Source organism: Myotis davidii, unplaced genomic scaffold (assembly GCF_000327345.1).
Source record: "Myotis davidii unplaced genomic scaffold, ASM32734v1 scaffold10, whole genome shotgun sequence".
NCBI classification, from domain to species: domain Eukaryota; kingdom Metazoa; phylum Chordata; class Mammalia; order Chiroptera; family Vespertilionidae; genus Myotis; species Myotis davidii.
In genome coordinates, this window is record NW_006283544.1 from 3,207,014 (window position 1) to 3,217,811 (window position 10,798).

Consider the following 10,798-nt stretch of genomic DNA (forward strand, 5'->3'; position numbering starts at 1 on the left):
AATCCGTAGGTCATACTTTTACTTGTCACCGTTTTCAACTTTATTAGGTGCAGCTGGCTTTTCTAATCAAAATGCCCTCATTCCAAATAGATCTCAGATGTATCATGTTCTGAGGCTCCGTAGCAATAGCCATCTCTCAAAATTATGTTTCCCAGTTTGCCATACCATGAGGTATGGTACCACATTAACGGGCTCCGATATAAACTCCCTCTCCTTGATGCCACACATAAAGATTTGAGCTATGAAACAGTTAGAGAAAGTAAGTAACCTTCTAGATTAGTTTCTGAAGTAAACACCTCCAACTCTCAAATATCTAGTGTCTAAGTATGCTGCTGATGGATTATTCACCTTCTTCCTTCTCCTTTCTTTCAATCCTACCCGTGACATTTTTGAAATTCACTATTTTTTTAAGATTCATTCTTATATAGACAAAGATATCCAGAAAGAAATAAAAAAAATAGATTTCCAAATAATTGATTTAAAAATATTTCTTAGTCATTCAAATAATGAATAAATTAAAAGGCTTGAAATTGGCGAATTATAGAATTTGAATTAGTAACAGTCAATACTGCATATTATTGTCATGTGTTATTACTATTACATTCTAAAAGTAGGCTTATAGTTTATTTTATGATTACATTTTCAGATATTTAATCTTGATCGTCATGGCCAAGAAAATGTAAAGTTAAAATGCCATTAAGTTAACTGGTTAGTGTGAGCCTGTACAAAAACCAAATATTGTTTTCTTTAAAAAAAAACCCCACATATTAACACTGACTCTTTTTGTTGATAAACCAGTCTTTATTGTATCCTTCCTAGGATTAGGTATTATTTCCGGAAATTATGCTTAGTATAAACTTCACCTAATCACACAACATTTATTGGAGTTACAGCTGTTGAGAACATTTTCACAATAGGAAAAATATTTCCTAAAAAAGTATCATTATAGGTTATAGAGAAATACTTGCATACAGCAGAAATCCTCAATATGAATAGTAATGAAGTGGATGAGTTAAATGTTAGGTTGATTTGTGTGCAATAAAATTATTTTTAAAATTATATGACTCAACACAGTTCCAAATATGAATACTTGCTTTGGCCTGCCTATAACATATTTCCCTAATTTTGTAAAAGATGTTTGCAGCTATTTTTTAATAACTGTTCCCAGACCACCATTCCTGGAGCCAGTAAACCCCAGCTGCCACTACTTGAAAGCATTTTTCAAATAACATACTTTCTGTATGGTTTTATGCTATGCTGACATTAAAACCGGAAATTTAGTGAAGAATATTTTACTTCATTTATAATTTTTAATAAAATATTGTCATTGGAAAGGTATTGTCCTAGAAAAATAAAAGTGTTTTTCCAAACTATTTAAATGGAAATATGGACAAATAGAAAAAATTTGAGTTTTTTTGTACATTCATGTTTTTTATTCATCATTTTATATTTTTATTCTTGATGAAAACAAGATAATTTTTTTCATGTGTAGACTATCACAATTGTTCAAATGTAAATAATATAGAGATATGCACACATATAGACATATATATGCATACATATACATATATGTGCATTATATATGCATACATATACACATATACATATGCATACATATACATACATATACATGCATGTGCATTTATGCGCATGTTTAATTTGATGTGTTATAAACTTATTTTAAACTAACATGAAAATTTCAAAAATGATACAAAGAATTCTTACATACGCATCGCATCACCCAGGTTTGCACAATCAGTTGATCCCTTTGAAGGAGAGACCCTGATTAAAGGCATAGTGCCAACTTAGTGCCCTTATCATAGATATCAGCTTCTTTACCTTAAACATTTCATTGGTTATTTTCTACAAACAAGGAATTTCTCTTGCATAACCATAGAATAATGATCAAAATCAGGAAATTAAGATTATTATAGTACTATTTTCTGAACTATAAATGCTATTCTAATTTTACCAACTTTCCTGCTAATATTTTTTCCCTTCATTAATGTTTTTAATAAGAATTTTTTTCCTGGTCCCAGAACCAATCCAGGATCACATGTTACAATTACTTGTCATATTCATTCCTTTAGTTTCATTAATTGGAATAGTTCCTCATTCTTTTTGTCTTTCAATACTTTGACATTTTTGAGGCATGCAGGTCATTTGTTTTGTAAAATGTCTCTCAGTTTGGAATTTTTTGATGTTTCCTCATTATTTAAGTTATGCAATTTTAGCCTGGGCCATTCAGACATGCTAATGTGTCCTTAGTGCATTGTTTCACGAGACATATGATATTTCTCCAATATTTGTAATAACTGGGTTAAGATGGTGACCATCATATTTCTCTAATGTACAGTTTATTTCGTTTATGTTTTTGGAGATAATAAGTATCCTGTGACTCCTCATATCTTAAAACTATGTAATTAGTCTATTCATAAAAAGTTCACTTTACTAGTTTTAGAATTCCCCCATTAAAGAGTCTCCCCTGAAACAATGATTACTATGGTGATTTTAAATGGTAACTTCTAAAATAGTATTATGATATGTTAAAAATATTTTCCAGAGAAAGTAAGGATGTATGGAATGATTCTTCTTTCAAATGTTTGGGCAAAGTCAAGATTTTTATGGGTAATTTATTAAGAAATTTTTTGACTGGAATATGAAAATCATAAGGGTGTTTGATCATGTACCTACTATTTCAATAGTCATAGTTTAATAATTCAGGAAAGCAATGATTGTTTTTAATAATTTAACCATTTAATAGATATGAATTAAATGACACTTGATTTTAGAATTTGAGTTCAAATCCATTTTTAAGGAAGTACTTTGTTATCTATCAAACCTTGTGTTTTATTGACTAGAGTATAAATAAGGCACAGTTATTTCAGTGCCTTACCTTGGTGAAAACTCTATTTGCCCTCTGATGCCACTAGAATTTTTTTATTACATTTTAACTTCATGTTAAGACTACATTTCTTGCAGAGTAAAGGAAGCTTATATTCTGGGGAGAGAACATGACACACTAAAGATAAATTTGTTGTATTTTTATTATTTTTATGCTTATTCTCAAGATTGACCATAGTTATCAATTCTTACAGTATTCTTATAGATAGATTATAATTTTAAAGTTAAACCTATATATAACCAATATATATATATATATATATAATTTCGGGGGAGTGTTCAAAAGTTAACCATTGTATATTATGGTGTATTTTCTTTTGTTTTGGGTTTGACAGCTGTTCATCAGAATGGGTTGTCTATGAACCAGATGCTGATGGGTTTATCACCAAACGTACTCCCTGGTCCCAAAGAGGGAGATTTGGCTGGTCATGACATCGGACATGAGTCGAAAAGAATGCATATTGATAAAGGTAACATATTCCTATGTGGCCCTGTTTTTTTCTGCTCAACATGTGAACTAGATTTTCATCACACAATGAGCTGTATTTTTACATCACATAAAAGATGGCATACAAACAGTTTGAAGTCCTATAGAATTAAGCATAAATTAAGCATATTCAACCAAAAGGAGCTATGAATGAAGACCTGCTACTTTTATACAACAGGTAGGTGTTAATTTATTTTCCAGTACATTAAAATAAAAGTGAGAACTATTGGTTTAGTTATCTCTGAGTACTGTAGGTCTGTTTGTCTTTCTCAATGCCCTTAGGGACACTTGTCATTTTACTTAGCATGATAGAGCAATAGCAATACACATAGGATTATTATGAATATAATTAATATAATTATTTTTAATCCTCTCCCGAGGATATGTTGAGAGAGAGAGACAGGGAGAAGGGAGAGAGGAGAGAGAGAGAGAGAGAGAGAGAGAGAGAGAAACAGCGATGTGAGAGAGAAACATTGATAAGTTGCCTCCTGCATGTGCCTGTCCAGGAATCAAGCCTGCAATCAAGCCTGCAACCTTTTGGTGTATAGAACGATGCTCCAACCAACTGAGCCACCAGGGTTAAAGTATTTCTTGTTTGGAATACAATACAGAGAAAGCACCATCAGCTGTGAAAAAGGAAAATAAATAAGATTGGGCATTTAAATAATTAATCAGAAAGAAATGATTAATTGAAATGATATTGAAATTAATTGAAATGATATAATAATTCATTGTTTGGACTAAGCAGCCACTCTCCACTAGGGTTCTTTAAGAGAATAAAGCCCCACTGAAAATGATTTCTCAATTTTCCCATGGAAGCCACATGGAATAGGCAATAATATTTGACATTTGAAATATATAATTAAACTCACTGTTTCTTTATGCTATGCTATACTCCTCTATCACATATTTGTGCATTGATATTAATTTATAGTGTTTCTCATTAGTGCACATTTTTTGTTATTACGGATTTTTTAATTTACCAAAAACTAAATATAGGATACAGATAAGCCTGTAGAATCAGCTTTTTCTAATTATAGGAAATTTAAGATTATACAGTTGGACTAACTACTGAATATCTAAGTAATGTTAGTGTATTTCAGTCTTGGACTAAGAATATCAAAATGATGTAATCACTTGGTAGATATATACTGAAGGCCAGATATGTAAACTAAACAATATGAAAGGCAAAACCAACCCTTTGGTTATAATTGTACAACTTTTATTTTGTTAATATTTTTCTAATTTTCCGTAAAATTGAAATTTTCTTCGTTACTTGTTTTCATAAAATCTTTCCTTCATTGATGACTTTGAAGGATTTTCTTTCATTGATGCCATTGCCATTTTAGAATCAGAAACTATTTAAGAAGAAGTAGGTAATGCAGGGAATTTATTTCAATCCATAAAACATTTCTTTTGTGGCATATTCCGCTTAGTGGGCAGTGCTCAAGATGTTTAGTTACTAACACACTTGTATAAAAGGTTTTCAGTTTGGTACTCTGAATTTGAAGCAGAGTTCTAAAGGCAATAAAATAGTTAACAAACTGGCCAAATTGGGATTTCCTCTCTTGTTACTGTTTTATTCTTAACATGCAACCCATGGACCATTTTTCTACACAACATATTTTGTAAATAACTATACCACCTACTACTTTTCTTAAGTTTGTGGAAATAATTTTTTGAAATATATTTCTTCCTATATGTTTCTCATTTAAAAAAATCTAATTTTACTCAAATTAGGATTGAGTGTTCAAAAAAATGGCTTTCTTCTTTTAAATTCTATGTTAACATTATATAAATTAATCAATAGTACATATTATATACATGAATATTATAAATCTGAACCTGTATCTCATGTGACTATGTAGATGTGCATAGAGTGAAATCCCCTTTTCTTTAGAAATTTCTGTATTTTGATGTTAACCCATATATAAAGTCATGAGTATTTTTATTTTAAAATTCTCTAATATGCAACTCCTTTACTTTTATCCCTGAGGTATAATTTCTCTTGGCATATCTCAAAGTCTCTTATAAAACACTCTAAATTCCTACTTATGTGACTTTACTCTTCAGTTTCCCAGCCTGTGAAGTAAGGGTTTTGAACTTAATGCCAATGCTTTTAATTCTCAGTTCATAACAATGGACATTATATGACTCTGAATCCTGAGCAGTTTTAAGTAGATGGCAGATTTTACATGTGAAGCCAAAGCTTGGGCGAACTTTCTTACAGCACTGATTTTAATATTTTGTGAATTATATTTTGATAAGCAGAGCTTCCAATAATACTTTAATGACAATTTAAGAAAATCCCTACTATGAGATTCCCATTTTATACCTTTAATCATGAGCAATTGCTATAAAACATGGCCTTTAGTGTTTATATTTCTTCCCATGCATCTTGCTGACTGTCCTATCAGATTGAACTTTCATGTTTCTCAAACATCCCCTTGTCCTTTTCTGGATGGTTTCATTTCTTTCCTTACCTGGATGTAAATGTCTCTTTTCCCGTTAGTCCTCAGCCCAAAATTCTTGTGGGTGAAAGTTTTGTCTTATCATCATCTTTTCACACATAGCACAGACTCTGGCATTAGTGGGTACAATAAATTTCTTTTCAGAGTTAAGTGAGATAATATATGCCCGGAGCATTTAACCCACATAAATATTCCATGAAAACTTTAGTACTCTCAAATTAGCTAATGGGTTTGTGGCTTGATTTTATAGATGGAAAAATATACATATTGTGAACCACTACATTAAATTATTATTTGTTTACAATTCATAATGTCACAGTTACTATGATTTATGCTTGATCCTAAATAGGAAAACTGACACCACAATATTTTTTAGAATGTTTGACTACATATGCCAATGTTGAAATGTGCACAGTTTTGGAAGAAAAAATAACTAAAGAAACTATGCTAATCAATTACTTTCTATATGAATGTTTGTAAAAATAATTGCCTGAATAAATTTTTGTAACATCAAAATAATCTTAAATACAATTTATTGACCCCAAATTTATCAATAAATGTATTGAGGAGGTATCAATATGTTTAGCTGTGTAAAACAGAGTAGGTACCATCTGTTAGATATAAATGGGTCATAATACATCGAGTCCAAAAGCAGAGTCCACTTTGAAAGGCAAGAATTCAATTTTTGAGCCATTACCGCTTGCCACTTGTAACATTAACTACTCTAGGTTTACATAGATAAAATTTACTTATTCCAGCATTTTATTATTACATAATTATTATGAGTATTATTAAAAAATAGAGCCATTTATTGATGCTGAAGACCTCAGTGCATCTCCAGGACACCTGTAACTTTAAGATTTGGTAATGTTTGGATACATACAAAGAATCCTATGAATATTTGTGGTTACTTTTATGAGTTATAGGCCAAATATTAGAGTAGTCTTACATACATGACAAATACATAATATACACATTTGTAATAGTTTTACTTGTGGTCAGATAGAATGTCTTTCCTCATGGGAAAACCATATAGACTATTAATTATTCCAGTTATCCTGCTTTATTTTCTTAAGCCCTTTGGATAGGCACAGAACTCTCTTCCTCACTGATTAAAAAATATATTTATGTGTCATGCTAGTAGCTAATATTTTCATAGCATTAAAAGTGAGGTGGAGAGTAAAATACTAGTTCTACATATGAGTTCTGCATATAAATTTGCTTCATGTAATGATTTATTTATGAATTATTATAAATGCCTTTATGTTATTTCTTTCACTTAAGATCTATATTGGCATAATGAATTAATTATGATTAATATTTTATTCTGCAATTTATTTACATGTTACCTAAGCATTTTTATTTGTAAGTAGACAGATATACATCATTCTCAAAGAATTGTATAAAACTTTTTCTTTTATCCATAATCATATAATTCTTAATCTTCTTTTACCTAAAATAATAAAATATAAAGGCTGAGTTCCCACAGATATGCTTCATATGTTGTCATTTTTATAGAACAAAACAATAGAATACCTACAATGTCCTATGTTTCAACCTAATATTTTAAATAGATGTAAATTACATGCTTTTAAATAGCTAAATTTAAAAAGGAAAGAATTACCATTTAAAATTTCATTTCAGCCTTGCCTAACACTCACAGCCGGCATTTATTGAAACTTTTTTGTGCTCTTCCATGTGCCTACGGGTGCCCCACACATGCACGATCACACACCGCTTTCCCTCCATTTGATAGATGGAGTGATCTTACTTTGAATGTTTTGTTATGGGTTAGGAAGCAGAGTAATAGCCACCTTGTCTCTTGTGCTTGAAGCAGTTTGAATTCCTCCATCAACTTGATGGAATGATTTAACACATTTATTCAGCCTAGTTTGCAGGACCTGTACGATGGTAGCAAAGCACAGGTAAATCTTAAAGATGCCGGCACGGATTTAGAGGAATTTATATGACACATTCGATCAAAAGTGCATATGGAACTCGGGGCTCTTCTGTTTAAATGCATCAGTACCTAATAGTATTTTGAACATATTTTAAGAGATCTTGTGCACCTACTCTGGAGCCTGGGTCCAATGTTTTCCTTAGACGTTTCCTTATCGGCTACCACTTCATCTTGTGCCCTTTGGCCGATTCCTAGAAATTCATGTGCTATATCTGCATGTCATAATCTGTTTCGTTTCAGTAGAAGCCATATTTTAAACTATCTTTAAATTTTTCCGTTACAATTGTTGCTATATCTTATGCTACAGTTTCGGAATATTAAACGAGTACAATTGTTTTAACTACTATGAAATTGACAGATGAAGCTGCAAACCGAAAGCACCTTTCATGGGATTTTAAACACTATTTTCCTCCATATGCCATCCCAATTATTATTTAGATATTACATTCCTAATTTACTGTTAAGGTTGATTAGAATTCAAGCCTCTCAAAAGCATGCACCAAAGGTCTTGGGCTGTGGAAAACATTTTTATAAAATAATCCATTAATGCAGAGGAGTGCAACTAAATTAGTTAGCAATTTGCTGAGCATGAATTAATGAACAGAGCTTCTTCTAGCTCCCAGAGTTGTAATTTTCATAATAACCTCAGACCTTTATTTGGCAGGTTGTTTAGTTTTTTCGTTTGAAGGTTTTCATTAGTCTAATGAGGACTGTGCAAGGGCGAGCAGTCAGCACAATTTACATGGGGAAGCTATCATAATAAATGAAGCAATTTGAATAACACGCAAGGGTTTATGCAACAAGATAAGAAGAGATTGTAGAGTGAGATTTAGAGGTAACCAATACATTAGACCAACTAATAACTGAAGTAATCCCAATAAAAGGCTTAAGTGAAAGGAATGAAATTAATGATATATACAAAGTTGTAATGATATGATACATGATTCATTAGATTAATAAAATAAGTATTCAATTGTTTTTAGTGCTTTCCTCTAAGCTTTGTTTGTATCGGGCATTTTAATTACGATTGTTCACTGGATCACTTTGCTTAGTTAACTTTTAGACCATAGCTGAGGTTTTTAATGATATTTTCTCTTTCTTATTTAATCTTTATAGCCTTGATAGTTCAATGAATTAATTACATGCAGTATATTGTGTATGGAGATGCTTTTTAAAAGTAATTGCATATAGCTCCACCTAAGTGGTGATTAAACTTTAAGAATGAATGCACAATATGTTTCTAAATTTTTAAAACAACTCTCTGCTTCTATTCTAAATTGATGAAGTACCTTGACAAGTAGTGGATTAAAGTTGTTTTGTCCACTAATTTCATATCAAAATTGTGAAAGCTAAGATAATTTTATTACTAACTAGAGGCCCAGTGCACAAGTTCATGCACAGGTGGGGTCCGGCCAGCCTGCCCTGTTGGGGGTCCATCCGGCTGGGCCAGTGGGGAGGAGGGACCACGGGAGGTTGGCTGGCTGGCCCTGCCCCCCGATCGGGGTGTTGGGGGCCAATCGGGGCCCACATCAGGCTGGTTGGCTGCCACAGTGTGTGTCATAGCCACCAGTTGTTCTGGTTGTTCACCCATTCCGGTTGCTGGGCTTTTATATAGAGAGATTCTCAGACTAAGAACAGACATTTAAAAAGATATTAGAAATTATTCATTTATAGCCATTTTAAATTGTTAAGATACAAGTAAGAAAATGTATCATAAAAATAGACATAAATATATTCCCTTCCTTACATATCCTTCAATTGAAAAATGAAATTTTGTTCATATTGGCTTGAAAATTATACTCTTGTGCAGGTAAGGCAGTGTGAATGTCCAGTGTGCTTTCTCAAGACCTTGAGATGAGGAAAGAGTTGATAGGATTTTTTAAAATGTTATAGTAAGCAGCATAAACTCTAGAAAGAGAATTTCATTTTTTGACACATTTAGAGCCAAATTACTTTAAAACTAAATAAAATATAGTTTTCATCATCAGTATGTATCAGCCTTTACCAGTCATACCTTGGGGGAATTCCATTTCTGCTCAAATATCTATGGTTAGTGGCCAAAGTTAATGGACTTTTATGAAGTTTTTGCCATTCCATTCTCTTCTACCTTTTCAAGGATTGGCATGCTTCTCTGCCCCAATTCAAATCCCAGCATCTTGCTGTAGATAATGAAAAGGTAATTATTTCCATTCTTTTTTAAATGAAGGAAACAGAGGGTTTAGCCTTCTTTTTATTTATGAATGTGTTAAAAGAGAATTAAGGTATATTTTTAAAATAGTGATGGTTAATATATTGTTATCTTATAATTATATTGATCCTTAAGGTTTATAAATAGAAAAGAGGGCAACATTGAATTCTTTCATTGACTATATTTTGTTAATTATTTTTAGTAAAATATATTTCCAGAAAGTGAGATTTTCTTTTGCTTTCTGTCTTTGTGTCTCTCCCTCTCTTTCTTCCTTTCTTTCTTTCATTTTTTCTTCCTTTCTGTCTGCATTTGAAGTATATGGATACAGAAGTAAATATAATTTTGTATGTTATTATTATCTTTATATTAATTATAAATTTGAGAGAACATAAGACATTTTGAGATTGTTAGAGGAGCATGAAAACAAATATATACTTATTTGAGTTATACTCTATCCATTTGTTATATAATTTATTATTTACTAGAGGCCCAGTGCACATAATTCATGCAGGGGGGTGGGGTGGAGCTGTCTCTCAGCCTGGCCTGCACCCTCTCCAATCTTGGATCCCTCTCACAATCCAGAACCACTGGCTCCTAAGTGCTCACCTGCCTGCCTGCCTGATACACCTAACTGTTCTCCTGCCTGACTGATGGCCTAACTGCTCTCCCCTGCTGGCCTGATCCCCCTAACTGCTCTCCCCTCCTTGTCTGATCCCCAAAATGCCTATCTGCTCTCCCCTCCTGAACTAACCCCCTAACTTCCCATCTGATCTCCCTTCCTCTCGGGC

General features: G+C 32.2%; 1 protein-coding gene across 1 annotated transcript in view; it reads left to right on the forward strand.

The window, feature by feature from the left end:
- Positions 1-10,798, forward strand: part of DACH1 (dachshund family transcription factor 1) — a 434,735-nt gene that overhangs the window by 303,951 nt on the left and 119,986 nt on the right. Inside the window, exons 7-8 of the mRNA XM_006753744.2 lie at positions 111-119; positions 3,240-3,374. Of these exons, the coding sequence (XP_006753807.1) occupies positions 111-119; positions 3,240-3,374 (144 nt within the window). The remainder of the gene's footprint in view (positions 1-110; positions 120-3,239; positions 3,375-10,798) is intronic.